Genomic DNA, 26111 nt, shown 5'->3' with positions numbered 1-26111 from the left:
CACTTACTATATAGTTCTTATGCTTCTTTATCGCTGTCTCTGAGCACTTACTGACAGGGAGGATAGGGATAGGGAATGAGAGAGGTTGTTCTGAAAATGTCATTTTGCTTGTGTTTCCACATTGGCGTGATCAGATTTATCAGTAGCACGAAGGCACTAATAAAAAGGTGAGTGCTCAGACAAACGCGAAATCACTGGAAGTCATCCTGACATGGGAGGTGAAGGTGGTGGAGATGAAAGTGTACGAAGTGTGATCAGCTTCCAATACATTCGTATTTTGCATATTGACCATCAAGCAGGTTGGTAGAACTTGACGGGCATTCGGTAGGATTAGAAGTTGTAGCTGATTTAACCAGGCCTTCATCCATCTAGTATTAATGAAAAATGCAGATAGTTTTACGCTGTGACAGTTCTTCAATTGAATGTCAGTGTAAGTACATCATAGCGGGTATTATGAGACCTGTGTCTTTCAAGACAGAGATGGTGTCAGATGAATGGTTCTAGGTCTTTCGATGGGTGCTTAGGGTCTTAGTGAGCAGCCCTCTACATGTAACAATAGAATATTCTAGTTCGGACCTTAACCACAAGAACACGAGTACCCTTGTGTGAAGTATCATATATTATAGGAGGCGCATGCACATTCATGGCAAGTGAAGAATGGTGCTTTTGATGACTACATTGATTTAGTATGTGACAACTATCAAGTTGTTCAGGCTTGCAATTACCCCTGATGTCCAGTGTATTTGCTTTGCCACCTTCTTTTTTAGCATGTTTTTGTACTTTTCCTGCACTTGGGGGCCAGTTACGATGACGGTGAGACCGCCACCGACTGCATTTGCATGTTTTCTGCCCACCATATTATAATGGCGGGCAGAAGGATGGCGGGCGGAAAGCCCGACGGCCACGCATCCGACAGGCTCAAGGAGCCCGCAGGTGCATCAGAGGCAGCCATAATCCCTACACTGGTGGTGGTGCCTGTCAGGCACCGCCATAGGATTATGATGTCTCTCCCCTCCAGCTGTTTCATGGCAGTTTACCTGCCTTGGAATGGCTAGCAAAAAGGGACATTGGGGGCTCGTAGCGGGTCCCCCTTCCCCCCTGGCCCTTGGATGTGGGTGCTGCAGGGCACCTATGGTGCCCCCTACATATCCCTACACCATGGGATATGGTGGTGCCTGTCACATAGTGCAAGGATACTTGGTCTGTCTATTTTTTGTCCTGCGGCATGTGCTGCTGCACGCAGCACGTGCCGCAATACAAAAGATAGACAGTGCGACTGCCTTGGAGGCGGTCGCATTGTAATCACATTGACAGGACCTTGGTTATTCATTATGGTTTTTTTTTTAAGAAGCTCAAATTACTAAAATATTACAGTTCACAATAGCAGTTACCAAACTAGCATCTTCGCTTTTTGAAACTAATATGCTTATAAATTTGAAACAGCCGCCAAATGAGCAGCGGCTCATACACATTCTGACATAAATCATTTCAGAAGAAACACCAGAGTAAACTAACAGTAACTGTTGCACTGTTCTAGATATCCTCGCAACATTAAGAATTCCAAAACATGGGATCTTGGGTTTGCTTTTGGCATTTGGTAGTTAAACATCAATGCTTTCAGGTAGACTCAAAATCACAGAATTGGACATTTTTTAATTCATCTAAGGTGCATCTGGACTATCTGTGCTTTGCCGAATTATTTGCATGTGTTTCTACCCATTTACATTTTTAATAATGCTCATTTTAATTTTTAATAGAAATTTTGTTTGCAGCTGTATCCATCTGGGTAGTGCTCATTACTGCCTAGTTAGCCAGCCATGGTTTGAAATAAAAATATAATGATTATTAAATAAGTATAATTATCAGAAATCCCACGAGTATCTGAACCATGCAACGAGGAAATGGAAAGAAAATAATGCAATAAAATAAACCTGCTCACTTTGTGTCCCCTGGATACTGGCTTCTAAACCTCAGGGTCTTGGATGAACGTCAGTCTGTAAAGTACTGTAATTTGTCCATTCTTTCTATAATGACCACTTTGTGATTTATTGCCATTGGTTTTAAGAATAAAAAACCCTGCTGAGAACAAAAAAACAGCTAATAATTAAAATCTACAGCAGATTTTGTAAGCTGCACGCTAATGATTTGCTTACCCATAAAGGAAACACAAATCGAGTTATGACTTTATTCATGCTGTGATATTTATATTCAATTTAGTATGAAATGCACAATAATTTAATGAGCGGAAGTCACTGTGAAACATACATCTATTGTTTATAAGAAGGGATCAGTCACCTTTCTCTCTGTCAAATATGCCTCAATAAGTTGAGGTTAGCCAGTGGCATTTATGTGAGATATGTTGGCAATTATTTTGAATTCTAGCCCCCTAGTCACCTCAGCCTTCCATTTCTCAGAGGTCTAAACCAAGGGAGAAGGCAGAAAATTGTAAAATACCCCCCACTTCGAACTAATGCTCATATGGCACCAAGCAAGCTTGGCAATTTATCCCGCTCCTTGCCAAAAGAACTCTCTTGTCTCTATCCATCCTTTCAGTCATTCATCTGTCCTTTTGCTCATCCATCAATCCGTTACTCCATCCACCCTTTCACTCGTCCACCCATTCAGTCTTTCACTTACCCATCTATCCTTTGAGTCATCCATCCATCCTTCCACCCATCCTTCTACCCTTCCACCCATCCAACCACTCATCCATAGATGTATCCTTCCACTCATCCATGCATCCTATCACTCACTAAATCATCCATACATTCTTTCACTCATCTGTCTATACATTCGCCCTCCCTTTCACTCATCCACCCATTCTTTTACTCATCCATCCACCCACTTTAACTTTCACTCATCTATCCATTCTTTCACTCATCCATACACCCTATCATCCATCCTTTCTGTCATCCACCCATCCTTTCACTCATCCATTCTTTCCCTCATCCATCCATCTATGCTTTCACCTCCATCCACCCTTTTACTCCACCCAACAGTTCATCCTTCTTTTTTCCTATCCCATCCATCGATCCTTTCACTCAGCCATCAATCCTTTCACTCACTCATCCATCCACCCTTTCACTCATCCATTCATTTACCCTTTCACCCATCCTCTTTTCCTTTCACTCATTCATCCATTCTTTCACTCATCCCTCCACCCACCCCCTCACTCATACACCCTCCCCTTAACGCACCCATCCATTCTTTCACTCATCAATCCTCTCGCTCATCCATCCATCTGTTTCTCATCCAACCATCATTTTGCTCACACATCCATCTTTTCACTCATTCATTCAGCCTTTCACTCCATCCATCTGTTCATCCTCCCTTTTTCTCATCCATTCCACCCATCCTTCCACTCAGCCATCCATCCTTTCAGTCTCTCACCCATCATCTTTTCTCTAATCATCCATTTCCCTTTCACTCATCCATTCACCCACCCACACGTTCAATCATCCATCCACCCATCTCTACTTTCACTCATCCATCCATTCCTTCACTCATCCATCCACCCTTTCATCCATCTGTCCACCCTCCCTTTTACTCACCTATTCATTCTTTCAATCATCCATCCTTACATCCATCTACTCATCCATCTTTTCACTCACCCACCCATACACCCTTTCACTCACATATCCACCCTAACACCCTATCATTCACTCACCTTTATATGCCAAGTTGCAGACAGAAGAGGCCAATCAAGAACTCCACCCTGCTGTAGCTGTTAACGTTAGGGGTTCACAATAACTCAGCCTCCATCCTTTCACTCATCCATCCATCCTTTCACTCATACATCCATCAACCCTTTCACTCATCCATCTATCCACCCTTTCATCCACCCATCCATCTGCCTTTTCACTCCTCCCATGCATCTATCCTTCGCTCAGCCATCCATCCTCCACCCATCCAGCTATGCATTCACTCACCCACATACCCTTTAACGTTGTTTATGAGCCTTTTTCTGACGAGTTGGAGACAGAAGAGTTCTATAAAGATCTGCACTACCACTGTAGGTGCTAATGGGGGGTGTTCACAGTGACTCTGTCTAAACTGTGACTACTATTAACCATAGAACTACAAACAAGTGTTCAGAATACTTTATGTGTATTGTTCAAGTCAATGATGTTATTTTGATAGTGGTCATTTTTCATGGGTTTAGAGTCCCTTGCATCATGCGAGATGTTCAGGATCAGCAACAGGCAGGTAAATGGTTTCTAATTCAATTCTTTGTATATAAATGCATCTTGTGGATAAAACTTAGTTAATGAGGCTCTCCTAGGTATAAGTTGGCCGTCATTTCCAATCACATTTCAATGCTTCATGAGATTATAATGCATCAGATACTCTCTGGCTTACTTTATAAGGATATTGAAAATCATGAGGAGTTCTGTGACTTCAATGGCCCCATTGCTCCACTGGCTACCCTGCCAGAACCCATTCTCAGCTGTCCGTCGGAGACAGCCACACTGCTCTGTGCTCCAGCCGGAAGGAGCAACGTTTCTTTCTGCTTGTGCCGGGGGGGGGGGGGGGGGGGGAGCAATCCAGTGTTCTCTGCCACCTCTCTCAAGGACAGAAGACACTGAATTGGGTCTCAGGGTTTGGGTCACCTGGACTATCACATGGCTTGGGAGGGGGCACACACAACCTTTCCCCACTTCAAAATATGTTTTTAAAAATGAGCCAACAATAGGTTTGGATTTTAATAAAAAGGTGCCATTCCTTTTTTCACCAAAATTATTTTTGGTCCTTGGGAGTAAAGTGGGACAGCAAAACATTTGTTTTATTTTGACCACAAAGGGTCCCTCTGGGACATCCCCACAAACACAATAGAGTCACAATATTCTAATCTTGGCCTCAGAAGTTCCCTCTGGGACATTCCCACAGGGACAAGAGGGTCAGAACTGACCTTGCTCTCTCATTTCCTTTTTTAAGCACATTTTCACGACAGCAGACTTGCTCCAAAGAGACCCCTCATTCAATCAGAAAGCTTGAATTTTTGAGTAATTGCACAACTGTCAATATATCTATACATTTAGAACCTTAACTTCCTCAAAACTGCTGAGTAAAATTACACCAAATAAAAAAGCATCTTTTCTGATTGAAGATCTAGCTTTCTGCCAAATTTGGTGTAATTCTGTGAAGCCAATTTGGCTATAGCGCTCTCTAAATTTCTCTATGAAAATTGCATCGGGAAAAAACATTTTTGAACCCCAACCTTTTTCTTGGCTCTCTGCTGGGCAGATCACCCTGAAACTTTCCAAGAAAGAGCTGAAGAGGATGGACTTTTTGTTGGAAAGTTTTGAGACATTAATTAAACAGTGCCACAGGTCAGCAAGCGGCGCCATAGTCTATTTCACTCGCATGGCAGCACGGACACGCAGCAGGAGCGCCGCTGGCACGCCAAAGGTGCACCTAAGGCAAGCCCATCTGCGTTCGTCCGTGCCCATCCGGGACCCCACAACAATTCATCCTATAATACTCAGTATCACAACTGTACTCATTACACACACCACACAACGAGGCATGCAGGCACTCGATGAGCGTAGTAGATGGCCCTAGATCTTGCACCAATTGTGCTTTTGATTTGGGCTATGTCCCACAGCAGTCCGCAACAAAGGAGAAGGCGAAAGGATATAAATTGCTTCTCCTCAACTGCAGGTCCTTGCCCAGACATGTTACAGAAGTAAGTTTACTCCTGAATGGAGAACAGCCAGATGTGCTGTTCCTAACAGAAACCTGGCTGCATAAGGATTCGGACCTTTATGAGGTGCAAGCACTGCCACCAGGCTACTACATACTGAGGAAGGACAGGGTATTGCGAAAGGGCAGGGGTGTAGCCATTATTTCGAAAGACTCAGTAAAAGGCTGCATTGAGCCCGATATTATACATTATACAGGACTGTGAAAGTCTGTCTTTCTCTCTTGCTTACTCCCCTACCTGCTCATTGTCAGGAATTCTAATTTACCGCCCTCCGGGTCCGGGTGGGAGGTTTGCAGATTCCCTTACAGACACCGCAGCAACTCTTGCTAGCACCGCGCCAAATTTAATTATTTTAGGTGACCTAAATTTGCATTTAGAGGACCCTCTTAAAGTGGAAGCATCTGGCTTGATCCAAGATGTAAAAGTTATACAATTAACACAAAACGTTACTAGCCCTATGCATGATAAGGGCCACATTTTAGATCCAGTTTTTACTAATGATGAATGACTCTTAGGGGCCCATTCCGATCTGGATCCGAAGGGCACCGAACGCAATCCGGCCGGAAAAACTATGCGCCATACGCGTGTTTTCCACCCGACTCATACAGCTGTACGAGCAAGCAAGTACGATGCAAGCTACATGAAATTCCCCGACCGATCGCTTCCGGGTCGTAAGCTAACCGTGGCGTGCAATAGATGCGATTCACGACCGAGCCAGTATGATGCACGCGTCAGACAGCCTGTGCGAGCCGGAGTGTACGGCTCGCAAATCGTCCGGGTAGTTGCCTTTGGGGGTCCACGTCGGACCCCCTGCCACCCGCAGCCCTACGACTCAGAAACAGGGGGAGACCCATGGGTCTCCCCAACACAGGCATGTACAGTGCGGATGGCACCGATGCGTACTCACTGTAGGGAGCGCACTTGTCCTTGACGTACCCATTCAGTCAATGGGAGCCCATATATGTGTCGTATGACCTGCTCCCATTGACTTCTATGGGAGTCCTACCTGAGTCGGACAGCATACGGCCGCATCGTACTCGCTCGGTCGGACTGCAGGACTCCGGCTCGGTCGGAAAACACTCCGGATCCGGCTCGGTCAGAGTCCTTTCTGACCCGGATCGGAATCGGCCCCTTAGTAGATAACCCCATTCCAGTGCCATGGACAGATAATTTTTTAATCCCGATGTACTGGAAGGCGCCAACAGTCACCGATAATTGGCAAATCCTGAAGAGCCGAGAACGAGCATGGGCGAAACTCCCTCTAGAGAGTTGGTCGACATCTTTATTACACTCTAAACCATTAGGTGATTCTGACCCCAGCATAGCGACTGAAACATTCAATAATTGGATTGAATCTAGGCCTGGGCGGTAAATTCCGTTCTGCTTGCGGAATTTGTGGAATTTGTGGAATTTCACATTCCGCAGAGAATGCGGAATTGCCCAAAATTCTGCATTCCGCCGGTTCGCGCAATTTTTTGCTTGTTTGCTTTCTCAAAATGCGTGTTAGCGAGGAATTCCCCCCGAGCACGCAAACAGCGTTCGCGAACACGAAAAAAGCATCGCGAACAAGCAATTCCGCGTGTTCGCGGAATTTCTGCGTGCTCGCGGAGATTTTTTCCCGTTTCGCGGAGTTTTGCGGAGCGCGACTATGCAAATTCCACCCACCCCTACTGACAGGTGGTGTTAACTCCGCAACTATGGGGATTGTGGTTGAAGTCTGAGAATCCTTTGAGGAATTACTGGGTGAATCGGTAATTCCAGGTTCAATTTACCCAGTAATTCCTCACTGTCCACCACAGTTTTTTCAGCTTTCAACAGGTGGATTCTTTCTGGGAAAAATGGCTGTTTCATTTTGTTGCTGCAGATCTTATACTTTTCGATGGAGTGAACATCATAGCTCCTGTCCCATCAAGATTCATGGGCTTGTCAAAATGTGTACCTATATATGTACATTGTTTTAGTCTAATGTATTTCTGTTTATAATTATAGCTGAAGCATGGATGATATGGAAAATAGTAATACAAATCTTCTGATGTCTTGCAGGCATTCACCACCTTTAAAAACATTCGGATGGATGTTGGAGTTAATGCATTGCTCACGTTAGAGGTAAGCACATGCTTTTACAAGCAACCATATATAGTTCATTTTTTGATTATGTTATGAAACTAAAGTGATTATTTCAAGTTGGTGTGAGTTAGATCAAGTCTTTTGTAACTCTGATGCGTTGTTGATTTACAAGTTATTATCAATAGTTTCTACCAAGATTTACTTAATGTGTTTCTGTTCGAAATGGGGGTCTCTAGTTGGCAGTCGTTGCACCCTGTCCAAGTAGGGACCCTTATTCTAGTCAGGCTAAGGGAGTTAAACACCCAAGATAACCCCTGCTCACACCCATGGTAGCTTAGTTCGAGCAGTCAGACTTATCTTAGAGGCAATGTGTAAATTATGTATACATAAGACACACAGTAACACAGTAAAAACCTATAAATTGACACCACACCAGTTTAGAAGAATAACCCATCTTTATCTAAATCAAACAAGACCAAAGCAACAAAAATCCAACAAACAGAATCAGAGATATCACTTTTTTAAAGATTTAGGAAGTTTACTACATGAAACTCTATTGATGCGTTGGTTTTAGCACAAAGCACCTTTGAAACGGCGACTTCCATGATGAAAAACAGTCGCAGAGGAGAGAAGCATCAGAAAAGACAAGCGGTGCATCAATCCTGAGTCCCATGGTAATGGAGGTGTCAGTTATGCTGCAAGCATGAGAAATGTTGCGTTGATTCCTTACTGAGAGGGAAAGTGATGCGTCAAATTCCGGACATGCAGCCTCAGCACCTTACTGCAAGGTGACATCGCTGGAGACTTGGCGCAAAGGTTTGAAGCATGCAAAATCCAGGCATGCTGGACTGATGCGGCGGAAGCCAAACAGATGCTGTGTCAATTCTCCCAGCCACGGACAGTTGGGGACCGATTCCGATCCTGGAAAAACCGGGTACGAATCGTCAGACAGAGCGTTTTCTCCGTCCGACTCGTACCCGGGAAAAATACCTTACAAACATGCAAGTACGATTCGTACGGAAACACCATTTCCATACGAATCGTAAAAAACACCGACCGGCTAAAATATACCCGCAATTCCGATCCAAGACACTGCGTACGCGACATTCGCACGGAGTCAGGCAGCGTTGTATGGACCAGCAAGTACGATTCGTACCCACAGCACTTCGCACGGCAATATTTTTACAGGACCCAAAAAGTGCTGGAAAAGCTAAGTACGCCACGATGCACGGTGTTCGGCGCGTATGCGGGCACATGTTTGGACGTCTCCATGGTTGCTATGGGAGTTCGCTCCGTACGGTGTTTTTTCCATACGGTTGTGCATTCGGACGGACGGGACGGATCGTACTTGCGCACTCGGACTTCATTTTCCCGATTCGTACGTAAAAAGGTCCGGGGACTTGTCGGACACTTTTTCCAACCTGAGGACGTGTCGGGGAATTTTCCCAATGCGATTCGTATGGATTTTTTAACATACGAATCGTACTTGCTTGTTTGTACGGGACTTGTACGATTCGTACGTAAAAAAATCCGGATACGATTCGTACGGGGAATATTTTTAACGGATCGGAATCGGCACCTTGATGTGTTGATTCCTTCAGACACACAGCAGAGCCTGCCTGCATTGTAGTTGGGGCTGGGGTCTCAGACGTCGGAGACACAGTGCTTAGGACAGTGGCTGCGGCGAACTGTCAGCCACACAACAGGCGCTGCATACATTTTTCGTTCGCACGGCAAAAATGTGTGGGTTTTTCAACCGCACGGCATTGCTGCGGTGATAAAAACAGGCGCTGACAGGCGATGCGTGGACTTTCAGTACTTTAAGCAGCAAAACCACCTCCAAGGGCCCAAAACTGGGATTGGCATCACTTGGCAGTTTAGAACTCCCAGCCTAGGAGTTCAGCGGAGCTGCAGATTAAGGTGCCGATTACGATCCTGTAAAAACCCGTTACGAACCGTCGGACGGAGCATATTCTCCGTCCGACGCGTACCTAGTCGTAACAATATACAAACATGGAAGTACGATTCGCACGGAAATACTATTTCCGTACGAATCGTACAAAACCCCGACAGACGAAAATAAACATAAACATACAAATGTGATCCGCGAAAACGCCAACGTGACGTCGGGACGCACGCAGCCTGCCATTCACGAACCAGGAAGTACGATTCGCACCGACGTCATCCCGCACGGAGAATATTTTCCGGCAGCCAAAAGCTGCCGGGAAATCAGGACGACGCGAACAAGGAGTACCTGCACGCGACAGACAGACATGGACCCGAACCTACGTGTCATCCCGGCCCTCATAGCAGTCGACCTCCTCTACAGGTTACGACGCAGACGCCGCAGAAGGTCAGAACAACAAAGGGAGGGGGGAAAGGGGGGGAAGGGGTGCAGGAGCAGGGGCAGGCCACAAAACCCCCACGCAAGTCACACAGCACACATGCCCTGGACATACCTGACCCCCAGGCCCTGGTCACTACGAGGGGGTGGGGGCGTGTCCAGCAAAGCCAGCGTCCGCCACAACGGAAGTGGTTGACGACGCGAACCGGTAACACAACAATACAGGTACGTCCCGTACCCACGCCTTAAGAGCGTGGGTACGAGTCGTACCATGCCCACACCTACGTCACCCCAACAATGGCGGGACGGCTCGTACCCACGTGGCAAACGCCTGGGTACAGCCCGCACAAGCATTCCACAGCGTGGGTACGGATATGTACGGACCGTACCCCCACCCCCGTATGCATGGAGCGTACCCCCCACCCCAACAGTGTAAGTACGACCCGTACCCTCACCCGCGTATGTATGGAGCGTACCTCCAGCCCAACCGTGTATGTACGACCCGTACCCTCACCCGCGTACATATGGAGCGTACCCCCATGCCAACAGTGTATGTACGGACCGTACCCCCACCCCGTATGCATGGAGCGTACCCCCCACCCCAACAGTGTAAGTATGACCCGTACCCTCACCCGCGTATGTATGGAGCGTACCCCCACCCCAACCGTGTATGTACGACCCGTACCCTCACCCGCATACGTATGGAGCATACCCCCATGCCAACGGTGTACGTACGGACCGTACCCCCACCCCGTATGCATAGAGCGTACCCCCACCCCAACCCTGTATGTACGACCCGTACCCTCACCCACATATGCATGGAGCGTACCTCCACCCCAACTGTGTATGTACGACCCGTACCCTCACCCGCGTACGTATGGAGCGTACCCCCCATGCCAACAGTGTACGTACGGACCGTACCCCCACCCCGTATGCATGGAGCGTACCCCCCACCCCAACAGTGTAAGTACGACCCATACCCTCACCCGCGTATGTATGGAGCGTACCCCCACCCCAACTGTGTATGTACGACCCGTACCCTCACCCGCGTACGTATGGAGCGTACCCCCCATGCCAACAGTGTACGTACGGACCGTACCCCCACCCCGTATGCATGGAGCGTACCCCCACCCCAACCGTGTATGTATGACCCGTACCCTCACCCGCGTATGCATGGAGCGTACCTCCACCCCAACCGTGAATGTACAACCCGTACCCTCACCCGCGTACGTATGGAGCCTACCCCCATGCCAACAGTGTACGTACGGACCGTACCCCCACCCCGTATGCATGGAGCGTACCCCCACCCCAACCGTGTATGTACGACCCGTACCCTCACCCGCGTATGCATGGAGCGTACCTCCACCCCAACCGTGTATGTACGACCCGTACCCTCACCCGCGTATGTATGGAGCGTACCCCCACCCCAACCGTGTATGTACGTCCCGTACCCTCACCCGCGTATGCATGGAGAGAACCCACACCCGTGTATGTCCTAAGCGTACATATCCTGAAATAGGAGGGTTGGGTGCAGAGTCCTCCCAGCAGTGCCCAGTCATAAGAGGGGTGTGTGCAGAGTCCTCCCAGCAGTGGCCAGACACAGGAGGGGTGTGTGCAGAGTCCACCCAGCAGTGCCCAGACCAGGAGGGGTGGGTGCAGAGTCCTCCCAGCAGTGCCCAGACACAGGAGGGGTGTGTGCAGAGTCCTCCCAGCAGTGCCCAGACACAGGAGGGGTGTGTGCAGAGTCCACCCAGCAGTGCCCAGACACAGGAGGGGTGTGTGCAGAGTCCTCCCAGCAGTGCCCAGACACAGGAGGGGTGTGTGCAGAGTCCACCCAGCAGTGCCCAGACACAGGAGGGGTGGGTGCAGAGTCCTCCCAGCAGTGCCCAGACACAGGAGGGGTGTGTGCAGAGGCCTCCCAGCAGTGCCCAGACACAGGAGGGGTGGGTGCCTAACACTCACAGCAGTGCCCCTGCAAAGAAAAGGGTGGAGTACCCACAGATCCAATGCCCACAAATGTCAGTCAGGTGCACAAAGATCCAGCAGTACATGTACCACATATGTGCGAGGCTGGGAGTATACACATGCATAGCGCCGAAAAGAAAACATGTCCACATGAAGTCATGACAACAGTCTACATACACAAGTACAGTGACCACCAAGGACGCCACGAATGATGCAGGTGAAGACATCGCTCAGCATGCATGGCCCAAGTCTAACGAGTCCGTCACACACCCAGCCAATGTAGACACAGCTCAGCACCACATATTGGAAAGACCATGCAGGGAAGATGTCAGGTTACACAGAGGAAGGAACACACCTTGGGACGATGTCACCATGCAGTAACTGCTTACATGAACAAAGTTATGTAGCCAACAGCTTGTGATGGCACACAGATACCAGGATCCACCCTATGACCAGCACAAGACTACAATTCCCACACACCCAACACATAATCACCACCCAAAATAATGGGGCCGGTCCACCAACAGCAATACCAGACAGACAGTAGTGTACTAAGGAAAAATAAATTGCTTTATTCAGCATCCAAAAATCTGTTTGTCCCTTGAAAGTTCAAAATGTACAATGCCCATAGGGCAATCCAAAGTTCAAATCCAGGTGGGGGACACAGTGGGATGCGTGTCCCCTAGCTTGCCTGCACAGTCAGACTCCTTCGTCTTCCAGAGGGGGGAGGGCATCATGTGGGGGGGGGGAGGACCAGGCACCGCAGGGACATGAGGGCGAAGGGTAGGCGTCGTGGGTGCAGGGATGGAGGACTCCACCACAGGGGGTGGGGCAGGGCCAAAGGCGGAGGCCAGGATGGCGCTGCACACCTTAGCAAGGTCCTCCAGCGACTCCCCTGCACCCGAAGGAACCACAGGCCCCAAGGAGGGTGGGGGGGTCAGAGGGATGGGTCTCAGCGCCACTGGGGGAGGGTGTGGACAGGGGGGGAGGACTCAACCACCCTGACCGGGGACTCCCTTGACCGCTTGCGGGGTGGTGTCACTGTGGGGCTCAGGGACAGAGCGGCCATGAAGGAGTCTTTGCCGGATATGTGGCCAGGAGAGCTGAGGGGAGGGGATTTGGAGGGAGTGGATTTGGTGGAATGCGGACTCCCACTCTGGCTGCGTGGCTTACGTTTGCCCCCCGACCCAGTGGGTGTGCCTACTTCACCCTGTGTGTGCGTGCCAGGAGGTGTGCGTTTGACCTTCCCTGCTGGTGTGGTGCCTGTGTCTGTTGTGGTGGGTGCATGCTGACGTCTGGGTGTACGTGGGACAGGCATGGGAGTGGGAAGTGTGGATGGGTCAGGGGTAGGGGGTTGGACGAAGCGCTGCAGGAGACCCACTGCTGCAGTCAGTGTCGAGTCAATGGACCTCAGCAAGTTGCGTTGGTCAGCCTGCGATGAGAAAATGCCCTCCAAGTATGCCTCCATGTTGTTCAGCACTTGGCTGTGGCCATGGAGGATATTAAGCATCACAGCCTGACCAACCTGCAACTGCCGCTGGATGTCCACAGACTCTGCATTGGCGGCAGCAGTGGAGACAGGGGCAGGGGGTGCGGTGCCTGGCAGGAAGGAGACATGCGGTGACTGGGCACGCTGGGAAGGGACACGACCAAGTGGGAGGCGGCTGATGGCAATGGAGGGGGCGGGGAGAGATGTTGTGCCGCTGTCAGCTGCTGGTGCAGCCTCCGCCCACTCGGAGAGATCATCCTCGGACCCGTCAGCTTCATATTCTGTGGTGGCAGTGGACAGGTCCTCGGCCTCACTCTCCTCCGCCTCAGTTCCACTTGATGTGCCAGCCACGATGTCACCGCTGGCACTGGTGCTCGGTCCCTCCGCTCCGTCTGTGCTGATGTCTCCCTCCGTGTCCCCCGACGATGCTGTGGGCAAGGTGAAGAGACAGCAATTAATCATACACCTGTATACATATGTCACATGAGTCCAATCTACATAGGCTACAGTGCATAGCCTGAAAAGAAAGATGAGTAACATCTACAAAACAAGGTACATATGTAGGGCATGCAACACACAGTTGGTTGACCCACCATGCCACTGAAAAACTATGGAGAGCATGACACAATAGCAAATGCCATGAAATGGATTTTGACAGAGGAGCCAGGCCCTGGGGACAATCCAGCACTGCATCTGCACCACACAGCGTCGCCGATAATAGGGATGAGCAGGGACCATATCCATGAACTTGAGGCACATGCTGCATAGGTAATACTGAAAACATGCCCACCATGACTGGCTCACTGCACCTTGAGTGTATGTCCAGACAAACATCACACACTGGCCAGACCTAGCAAGGAGATATCAGGTTTTGACATGTAGGCTTTGCCCGCACCAACCACCCCCTACATGAGACAATTAGTTGAGACACAGGAAGCACTTACATCTCTTAGTGTGGGTGAAATACACATGGGCTGCATAAATGCAAGATTGGACACCAAATACCCAAGGTGCGCCTGTCCAAATAATCATGTACAAGTGGTCATCATCAGATGATTGTAACAAGACACACAGGCACTGGCCACCGTGAGTATGAACAAGGAAAATCAGGTCAGGCTGTACAGTGGACACTTGTACTACATTTTACGTCAATATACATGGTGCCAGGGGACAATGGCACAGAGCACAACCTATGCTGCAGACACTGAGAGTGTCCACATTTTGTGATGACACACATGACACCTATGAAAATATGCCCCAGGGGACAGTAGTGGACACACAACTCCATGGTCCTGAATGGGAATGACTGCAAGACACGCCACCATCCCTGCACCATGCGTATCGCACACTCATGCACATCATGTCACAGGCCACAACATAGGACATGCGTGCTGTAAGGCATGACACTTGAGAGACTAACTCCCATGTCTGGACTCAGCATCAGTGCCAACTGACATGGAACCCACAAGTACTGAACTGGACAGGGCACAGGCAAGGTCCCAAAACCTGTTACACACCACCCCCACACATGATGCTACAGGCATTGTTCACGTGGATAAAGTGCCAGCCTAGATAACCTTGTGAAGGAGTGACTACACACAGACCAGGGAACACATTGCAAGGAGGGGAAGGGAGGCAGGAGAGCACCGCTATACTGTGGGTAACAGGATCTGCACAACACCTTTAAACCCTGGCAGTGTATCCATGCAACTGTGCACTTACAAATGCTGGTGACACACAACAAACACACATGTACCTACCCCCTTCCTGCTGCTGCTTCTCCTGTAAGCGCCTGTCCAAGTCTGGAAAGACCACCGCCAGCACACGCTTGTGGATGTGGGTCAGACGGCGGTGCCCGCGGTTCCTATGGGTCTCAGGTGAGTCCCCCAGCAGGACCCGTGCGATCCTCCGCGTCCAGCACCGGATATCCTGCCAGCGTTTCCTCACCTGGGCCAGGCGCCGCTTGCGACCCTCCGTCCTCCTCACGGCACTGACGGCGTTCATCCAGATCTGCTTCTTGGCAGAGGCGCCTAACTGTGAGGATGAACAAGTGACACTACATCAATACACCTGGCACATGTCACAGAGATACATATTAGAACCAATTTGCTGTTTACAACAAGGCATAGTATGCATCCAACGCATTGCACCTTTGTCATAGGGACATGACCCTCTGGGGAAGGGCAAAAACAGTACGTGCCATTGAAAGTACACAGGTGGAATGAGGGCAACGACACAATCAATGATCCTGGCTCACACTGTGCATCACAAGCTACACCAGGATTATGTGCAGCACCTCTAAGCAGTCACATGGCACAGGCCACTGACGCTACCTCAGCAGAGTACACAGACACACACAGGCACAGGACATTCACCTGCCATTGCCAAATGCAGCGACAAACCTCACTCTGCACATGTGCCACTAGACGGGGGCTCACAGGTGTGGGGCTGGCTCTGCACGTCAGACACACAGCACTGCTCCCTGCTCACATCAGATGGGCAGGGTATATCCATCCCTCATGCAGCCCGGGTGCTACACTCCACATATGCACCCACCCACATGACAGGGGACTTACACACACACCGATGTCCAGGGTACGAACACATCATGTGGACACTCTCAGCACAGGTACACAGAACTAACACACATCTGTGGGTACAGTCACCTGTCACACTGGGCTGACCACATAATCAAATGAGGACTGTAGAGGCTACATTCCCAGGAGGATAAGACAGGCAGAATGTGGCATGCACCATGCAGTGATTGTCACCGTAAACACAATGCAAGTGAGGACGGCAGACATGCACAACAGCATGCTCTGGCTGGGAGACATCAGGCATTCCCCCCCCCTGGAACCCCCCCTACAGTACATTGCATGTGTGTCACACCTGGACACAATGCCAGAAGTCACAGTCACAAAAAAGGGACGCAGTCTGTGCTAGTAGACTCTGCACTCACCTGATACCCTGGTTGCCCATACAGCAGGGGGTACTGTGGGAGGATCACATCCAGCAATGCCAGGTTCTCCTCCAGGGTGAAATACTGTGCCCTCTCCACAGACCTTGACATGGTTCCAGGGAATCAGGAGCAGCAGCTGGGTCATAGAATCCAAAGATGTGCAGGCAAGTGCTCCCTCATGGGACCTGGCTGCCTTATATCTGCCTTGCTGGCCTGTTTCATGCACAGGAGTACAGAGTGATTGGTCACTCACATTTGCATCCTATGTTTCCTCCAATCCCTTCAAACCTAGCACAGTCAGTGGGTTTAAATTTTGTTTTTTTCTTGAGCATGATGTCAACTCCAGAACCACATTTCAACAAAGTAGATTCATTCAAACTGACTTCTGCTGTGCACCTGCAGAAAAAAATTCATACTTTAAACTTGGTCTCCATGACAACCAGCATGCATGTAGGCCTTTATACTTGTCCCTCATGTGTCCCCTATGTAATTTGGACATTCACACACAGGTACGGTGAGTTCCAGGGCCCTAGGGCACCCCAAATGCATAGAAACGGCCCGTACACGCGCGTGTACGGGGCGTATCACTATGGGTACGCATACGTGAGCAAAGCCATAGTGAAACGGCCCGTACAGGAGTGTGTACGGTCCGTATCACTATGGGTGTGCTCGCGTATGCGTACCCATAGTGATAGTGAGCGTACGTATCACTATGGGTACGCATACGCGAGCACACCCATAGTGATACAGACCGTACACACGCCTGTACGCTCACTATCACTATGGGTACGCATACGCGAGCACACCCATAGTGATACGGACCGTACACACGCCTGTACGCTCACTATCACTATGGGGACGCATACGCGAGCACACCCATAGTGATACGGACAGTACACACGCCTGTACGCTCACTATCACTATGGGTACGTATACGGCAGCACTCCCATAGTGTTAGGGAACGTACACAGGCCCTCTGAGCGAATGTACGGTGCCTTTCACACATCACAGTGGTGACAGGCATCACACAGGAAGGAATAGAGCTGACATACTTGTCCATGGATGGACATCAAGGCATTGTCTGGGCAGTACTACATGTGTGGGGCACAGGTGTGAAAGGCTGTGATGTGGCACATTACTCCTGAGTCGAGGAGGCAATAGATGTATGATGAGATGTGTACAGATGTTATGTGTGACGATACAATATGTGCCAGGCATGCCCTTGACTCCTTTGACATGTGTGCATGTCGTACTGCACACTTGGGATGAGCATCACTGGCATGGCACAGTCAACAACACACGCAAGTGTCCCCTGATGGCTGCTACAGGGGTTACCACACCAGACATGTGACTACCCACGGTGCACGATGTGTCTATGTCATGTATGTGTGGTGTGTTCCCATTAGCTTGATGTTGGTGTTCCCTCAAGAGCATCAGCTGTTGCAGCAACCAACATGTGTCTGTGTGTAGATGGACATGGCACACTGTTACGCACACCAGGCCACATGTGGTATCGGATGTGAGGTGCGCATGTATGCATGGGACACGGAGTAGCGTAACAAGGACCTGTCTGCATCCTCTCAATGTATGTGTGGTGAGTCATTACATGTACACCTTATTGGCAAGGTGTGTGGGCTGTCCTAGTGTAATGTCATGTGACATGTGGCTCTAGTGTTCCGCTACCTGTCTCTGAAATCGACATCCTACTTCTGCTGATGTGTTGATGTATGTCACTCCTGTGTTGCGTCTGGCTGTTCACTTACACTGGGACACAGCTAATCCCATGCCATGGCATGTGGAGGTTCACAATCTCCGTGTGTAGCTGGGTCCTGGTAGGAGTGTCACCTGGCAGCCATACGTGTCCAGGGCATGTGGCACATACCTGACTCCGTATGTGGCATATGTGTATGGACAGATTAACATGTGCTCAGTACAAATAAATTGTTGTTGTAGTGCACTCACTCTTCCTTGTCACTTCCAAATAACTGCAGAGCGCCGCCTCTTCCCCGACTAATTCCGGACTTGGCTGACATGCGGGAGAATGACTGTATACGCTGCTACCGCTTCCCCCAACCATTGATTGAGGAGTTGACGGCAAGGCTGGCACCACACCTGCAACCACTGCACAGGTATCCTACAGCACTGACACCCAAGCTGAAGGTAATGGCAGCCCTACATTTTCTTGCCACGGGTACCTTTCAATATACCATAGCTCATGTTGGTGGCATGTCCCAGAGCATGTTCAGCCGTGTGCTGCATGATTTCTTAGAGGCCATGTTGCTTCACCTTGATGATTTCATCCATTTCCCAACTCCTGAACTGTTGACTGGGGTCAAGCGTGGATTCTATGCCCTGGGAGGGATGCCCCATGTCATTGGGTCCATAGATGGGACACATGTGGCTTTGGTACCACCACAGGCACAGGAGGTAGCGTACAGGAATCGCAAACACTACCACTCCATCAATGCCCTTGTGGTGTGTCTGTCCAACATGGTGATTTCACATGTCTGTGCTCGTTTTCCAGGATCAGCACACGATGCCGACATCGTGAGGCGTAGCAGGGTGCCTGAAATGATGACGCAGCTGCGCAACGAACGAGCATGTGTTGTTGGTGGGTACACTCTGTCTGATCTGTATTTTGCATAGACTTCCAGCACGACCGCTTCTCCTGTCCTACTTATGTCCATGTGGATTCCATGTAGGGGACGCTGGCTATCCCAACATGCCATGGCTGATCACACCTCTCCGCAACCCCAGCACGAAGGCCCAGCTCCGCTACAACACCGCCCATGGCCGGACAAGGCGAGTGATAGAGAGGACATTTGGCCTCCTGAAGAGCCGATTCAGATGCCTCCACAAGACCGGCGGCGCCCTCCCATATGCCCCGGCGAAGGTCTGCAAAATCTTCATGGTCTGCTGCATGCTGCACAACATGGCAGTTGAGAAAGCTGTGCCACTCATCCTGGATCAAGATGATCAGGACCATCCACCCGTGGAGGACGAAGGGCTTGGCAATGGGGCTAGTGATGTGGAGGATGTGGTTCCACAAGAGGACATTCGGAGTCGGCTCATACGCGACTTCTTTGCTTAGTGGTGAGTACCAGTGTCTGAGTGTGCACGCATTGCTCCCCGTGTGGCATGTGTTGCGATGTGTGTGTCCATCTGCATGTATGCCACGTGAGTCAGAGGTGTGTGTGGATGTGTCACTCGAGTGATGGTGCCAGTGATGAGTGTATTTCCGCTGTCATAATTGTGACCTAGCATGTTGTCATCCTTACATGTGTCGAGTACATGCACATGCAAGTGGCTGTGCTTTTTGTGGCTGACTTCTTGTGTGTCTCTCATCCCCAGGTACTTGCGCATGGCGTCTGCTGGTTGCATTGTTGTGGCACTGCTATTCCTCATGGACACGTCATCGTGTGCTGACTCAGCGTTACACGCACGGACAAGTTTGGAAGTCTCCTTAGGGTAAGGGATTCATCAGGGGTGTATTGGGTGTGGCAGTTGTTTACGATGTGTGCACACTGCCCCTGTCGATGTTTGGTTCCTCTGCAGACATGTCGTATCACCATGGGACACATGACATGTAGCTGGGTACACCTGAATAGATGGTGAGACTTGTTGACAGTCATCTGTGATGGGATAGTGGATTGTGATGATGGCATCAATGTGTGTAACACTGCCCTCGGACACATACGGTTTGCATTGGCTTGACATGGTGTGGGACTTCCACATCAGAGGATCAATGGTGTATGGCAGCCTCTCCGTGAGCAGCAGGGGGTGTTTAGCTGTTACCCGACACTTGTGTGCCAGTTCCATGGATATCAAGCATTTGTGGTGCAGAAGGGGGGTGCCAGTGTTGGACCCACATGTTACTCCACATTACCTGTGTATGTGTACTCCGAGTTGCCTCTGCATTCCTGAATACATGACTAATAAAGGTGTCCCTATGCCTCCAAGGTGCCTCTTCTCAGTCAATGCTGGTGTGTTGCCACGGTGCATACGGAATGTCTGGCATGGTTTTCCCTGATAGTGGCTATGTGTCTATGTGTCGAGTAGCAAGATGCAAGCTGTTTGTGTGGGATTAGACTGTGTATTGTGCTTGATGTCCATGACTGTGTGGGTATTGTGACATGTGCCATCCCCATGCATCCAACGTTGGCCAGGCCACCATTCTCTGCATCCACCTGACTCAAGCTTGCAGGACATGGTTCTGCCACCTGTCCACACATACCTGGGTGCCCCCCAGGAGACTCCACATGATCCCTGACCTCTGCGCATGGCTGTCGCTGTACTCAATATGTCTGTCGGCACGGTTGTGCGGCCACCCCCTCAGCTGGTTGGGCCCATCATGGATGTGTATGGTGCTCCATGTCTGTGTTGCCTAATACATTGTGACCCATGTGTGTCCGGTGCCAGACTCAGGCCCCAGGGTGTGGATGGTTGAAGTCATATGAGAACTCAGGCATGGTTAGACTTTACAAGACACATGTAAGGTAATAATGCAAAATGTAGGCATCATCTATTTATCGTGTAACTTTTTATTTTTGTTGGGGTACGTGGGGGGGGGTATGACATGAGGGGCTTTCTGGGTGTGTGGAATCCAAAGTTCACTAGGGGAGTTGGTGTCCTTGCCATTGGAAATCCTCAGAGTCCATGCCACAGTCTTTGTCAACATTGGTCAGACAGTGACCAGCAAGTCCATGTGGCAGAGAATGGCTTTTGCTGCTGTGCTGCTGTTGGTCCAGTGGGCCAGGTGCCAGGCCAGGTGTCCTGGGAGATGGTGCTGTGGCGCCGACCCTCACGGTCTTTTCCGTGGACGACTCGCCCTCCTGCGGGGACCCTCAGAAGCAGGCCGTGACGATGTTTGGGATGCTCCGTCGGATGTCTCCTCCTCCTCCTGATCCCTCCCTGTGGGTGGTGATGTTCTACGCCTGGTGGCACAGGGAGGGTTGCCCATGTTGTCGGCTATCCGACGGAGTGTACGGTGAATTCCCGTGAACACCGTCACGAGCTCAGCCTGTCTGTCCTCCATCCGCCCTTGGTGTTGCAGTAGACAGGCATGTTGCTCCGCATGTTGCTGGGCCTGCTGGGTCTTGATCTCCTCGAGGATGGACACAACCTGGGCCATGCCCGTGGTGTCCTGCCGGTATGTCTCCAGGATGTTTCTGACATGGGAATATACCGGTTCCGCAGCCAACTGGTCAGGCTCGCGCCTCCGCCGTCCTCCACTCCCACCACCCCTGCCCACTTGCACCTGGCCTGCCCTTGTGGGCACATCGGGTCTCCGGGACCCCTGAGGGGTGGCTTTGGCGTTGTCGCCTGCCTCCTCCTGGGTGCCCGGTACACCGTGTCCCTCCTGGACAGCCTGGCTGCATTGTGGTGGTGGGGCAGGGATCCTGGGTGTCTCCTGGGATGTGGCAGGAGTGGGGGTGGTGATTGGCCCAGTTGTACCTGACGCAGGTGCTGCAGGTGGTTGGACACCAGAGGGGCCAGGTTGGTCGGGGTCGTCCACAGAGTGGTGAGAGTCGTCGCTGCCGGTGGGTCTGTCATCCCGCCGAGCTGGGTCCTGTGAGTCTTCCCCCCCAGTGTTGGGGGGTGATCCACGACATTGACCTGTGTGTGAGAGAGACAATGTTAATTTTGTTCCATGCAACATACATGTTTCATTCGTTTCTAAGTTGGCACATTTCCTCTGGGAATTTGGATATGTCTTGCATTCCACTCACAGTGCACTTGTGCATGGGTATGTCCCTTGGCCACAGTTTTTGCGACTTTACCTATGTGTGGAACAGTCTTACTTGCTGCGTCAATTGTGACTGTAGTCAGCAGTGGAGTGAGCAGGTGTGGCGAGCCATGCATTGGCGCCTTCGGTGTTCCACTGTACGTGGGCACATGGAGTTGTTCCACACACTTATATAATGCAGGTAGCTGGTGTTGTGCTAGTGCACAGGTTGAGACATGGCCCAGTGTTTTGCCATGGAGAAGAGAGGGGGATTCAGGCACTGGCCACCCTTGTCTACATGCACGCAGTCCACCTGCTGATGAGCAGACATTCCCACACCCCCCAAGGCTGAATTGGTCTCCCTGTGTGTCCCTTTCTCACTCCCTCTCTGTCCCCCTCTCCCTCCCTCCCTGTGTCAGCCTCCTCCCTCTGTCCGTCTCCCTGTGTCTCCCTCCCTCTCTCTCCCCCTCTCCCTCCCTCTGTGTGTCACCCTCTGTCACCTCAGCCCAGCTTCCTAGGCACATACTTTTTGCAGTTCTTTGAATGGCCCTTGGCTTGTTGATGTGAGTTTGTTTCTGATCTCCAGGCACCCATTGGGTGTAGTGTCTGTGTCTGCGCTGCTGCTGTGGTGGTGTGTTCTGCCACTCTTTTACAGTGTTGGCTGTTCATTAGCTGCTGTCATGTGCAAAAACGTGCCGTCACCCCCATGTCTTAATGCAAGGCGTCCGCCATTTGCTGGCAAGTCTTTCCTGTGTGGGGACACACTGTTTGTCTGGCTGTGACCTAGGCCATATGGGCAGAGGGCATTGTTGTCTGCTTCTGAGTTGCACTATGTGATTTTTGGGGCCCACACTCCCGCCATCCGGCTTACCGTGTCTTGTGTTGGTGTTTTCTGTGGCCTGTGACTTTGCATTGTCCAGCTGGGTGCATGGGGCATGGTGGCGCCAGTGGCATGTGCGTGTTCATGGTGTGTGGTTGAGTCATGCGATAGCTTGGGGTGGTTGCGTGCCTGATTGTGAGTTTGGTTGTGGATGACGTTCCCCCCATGTGAGGTGAGTTGTTTGTGTACTCACCCGGGTCTCGGAGTCCTTCTAATCCGTCCACTGACACCACCGGCAGTATGGCCATCACCCTCTCCTCCCAGGGATGGTATTGTACGGGTCTGCGGGGCGGCCCTCCTCCAGTGACGTTGGCCTGGTTGTGGTCGTCGGTCATTTTGGCTCGGACCCTCCTCCGCAGATCGTACCACCTGGCTTGGCATTCCTGCCTGGTCCTTCTGGTGGACGCAACAGCATTCACAGCATCGACAATCCTCTGCCACATGGCTGTTTTTTCGGACATGCAGGTCTGTCTGACCAATGTTCCAAAGAGGTGTGGCTCGACTCTGAGGATTTCGTCGACAAGGACCTCCAACTCTTGGCTAGTGAACTTTGGATTCTTGTTAGTGGGCATGGTGAGGGGTGTGGGTGTGGATGGTTGTGGGGGGGTGGGTGTGGATGGTTGTGGGTGTGTGGGTGTGGTTGTGCAGGTGTGTGTGTGAATGTGATGAGGGGGTGTTTGTGAAGGTGGGTGTGTGAAGGTGTGCAAGTGTAAGGTGTAGTAAAGGTTCAAGTATGGTGCTGTAGGTTGTCTGTGGGGTCTGGCAGCAGTGAGTCTGTTGCAAAGGCTCATGGTTTGTGTCTGTGGGCCCTTTTTATTGGTCCATTGGTGGGTGTGGCTGTGTTTGAACTTTGGGTTGGTGTGTTATAAGGAGTGGTTGTGTTTTGGGCCTCTGTTTGGGATTTTGGCAGTTGCAGGTCAGTGAATGTGTTGTTTTTGTGCTTGTTGGACATGTTTTGTGGCTTTGTGCCATTCGAATAGTGTATTCTTGTGTTGTTTTGCTTTGTCCTAGTTGTGTACGTGCGTTTTTAGCGTGTGTACGGTGTGTACTTCGGGAATTTTGTTGTACAGTGCTGTCCTTGTGTCTGGCTTGGTACGACTCGTACATGCGCGATGTTGGATGAAGGTGCTGGTGTTGGGGCCTGGGGTGCGCTCTGTACTTAGAATGTTGGGGTGGGGGTACGCTCCATACGTACGCGGGTGAGGGTACGGGTCGTACATACACGGTTGGGGTGGGGGTACGGTCCGTACATACACTGTTGGGGTGGGGGTACGCTCCATGCATACGCGGGTGAGGGTACGGGTCGTACATACACGGTTGGGGCGGGGGTACGCTCCGTACATACGCGGGTGAGGGTACGGGTCGTACATACACGGTTGGGGTGGGGGTACGGGTCGTACATACACTGTTGGGGTGGGGGTACGCTCCAGACGTACGCAGGTGAGGGTACTGGTCGTACATACACGGTTGGGGTGGGGGTACGGGTCGTACATACACTGTTGGGGTGGGGGTACGCTCCATACGTACGCGTGTGAGGGTACGGGTCGTACATACACGGTTGGGGTGGGGGTACGCTCCATACGTACGCGGGTGAGGGTACGGATTGTACATACACGGTTGGGGTGGGGGTACGGGTCGTACATACACGGTTGGGGTGGGGGTATGCTCTATATTGTACACGGGTGAGGGTACGGGTCGTACATACACGGTTGGGGTGGGGGTACGGGCCGTACATACACGGTTGGGGTGGGGGTACGCTCCATACGTACGCGGGTGAGGGTACGGGTCGTACATACACTGTTGGGGTGGGGGTACGCTCCATACATACGCGGGTGGGGGTACGGGCCGTACGTACGGGGGTGTACATACACGGGTGGGGGGTACGTCTTGTACATACACGGGTGTACATACACGGGTGTACATTCACGGGTGGGGGTACGTCTCGTACATACACGGGTGTACATACACGGGTGTACATTCACGGGTGGGGGTACGTCTCGTACATACACGGGTGTACATACACGGGTGGGGATTCGACTCGTACATAGGAGGGCTGGGGGGAGTGTTGGGTGCGTATGCAGGCACATGTCTCCATGGTTGCTATGGGAGTTCGGTGCGGACGGTGTTTTTTCCATACGGTTGTAACATCGGACGCACGGGATGGATCGTACTTGCGCGGTCGGACTTCACTTTTCACATTTGTACGGTAAATCGTCCGAGGATGTGTCGGACACATTTTCCGACCCGAGGACGTGTGGGGAATAATTCCCAATGCGATTCGTATGGACTTTTTCCCATGCGAATCGTACTTGGCAGTTTGTACGGCACTTGTACGATTCGTACGGTAAAAAGACCAGATACGAGTCGTACGGGGAAATTTTTTTCAGGATCGTAATCGGCACCAAAGTCTTTGAAGGCCCTGAGACTTCCAACAGGAGGCAAGTAAACACAAGCCCTTAGAGAACCTTAACAAGCAACATAAGAAACTAAAGGCCAGTACTTTCACTGCCCAATACAGAAGCAGCAAGCAGCAGACCAGCAAGACACAGGAACAAGCAGAGTGGCAGTTACCCTCCTACAGCTTCTCCAACTTATTTTCTTGGCAAAATCTCCTCTTGATTCACAAGTGTTCTAAAAATGTGGGGTTGCAGGTCCAATACGTATACCCTTTTCTGCCTTGGAAGTACGCATACTTCAAAGGATAGTATTTGCAGCGCACAGATCCTGCCTTGCCCTTACCTTGCTCCAGACACACTACAGGGGGTTTGAGAGAGCTTTATGTGAGGCCAGGCACAGCCTTATTCAGGTGTCACTGACAACTTCTCCAGCCACTCTAGCTCAGGAAGGCCCATCAGGATATGCAGCGCACACCTCAGCTCCCTTTGTGTGACTGTCTAGAGTGAATGCATAAAAGGTCTAACTGGGAGACTAAACCAGATGTGTATTCTACAGGCAGGCAGAGGCACAGCATGGCAAAG

General features: G+C 50.8%; 1 protein-coding gene across 1 annotated transcript in view; it reads left to right on the top strand.

The window, feature by feature from the left end:
* LOC146789911 (uncharacterized) overlaps window positions 1-26111 on the top strand; it is a 3228338-nt gene that overhangs the window by 2180217 nt on the left and 1022010 nt on the right. The window contains exon 10 of the mRNA XM_085631221.1: window positions 7748-7810. Coding sequence (XP_085487347.1) covers window positions 7775-7810 — 36 coding nt within the window. The 5' untranslated portion in view covers window positions 7748-7774. The remainder of the gene's footprint in view (window positions 1-7747; window positions 7811-26111) is intronic.

Source organism: Triturus cristatus, chromosome 10 (assembly GCF_964204655.1).
Source record: "Triturus cristatus chromosome 10, aTriCri1.1, whole genome shotgun sequence".
In the NCBI taxonomy this organism is placed as follows: domain Eukaryota; kingdom Metazoa; phylum Chordata; class Amphibia; order Caudata; family Salamandridae; genus Triturus; species Triturus cristatus.
Note: the sequence above shows the minus strand (reverse complement) of the source record. Positions and strands in the feature narration are given on the sequence as shown.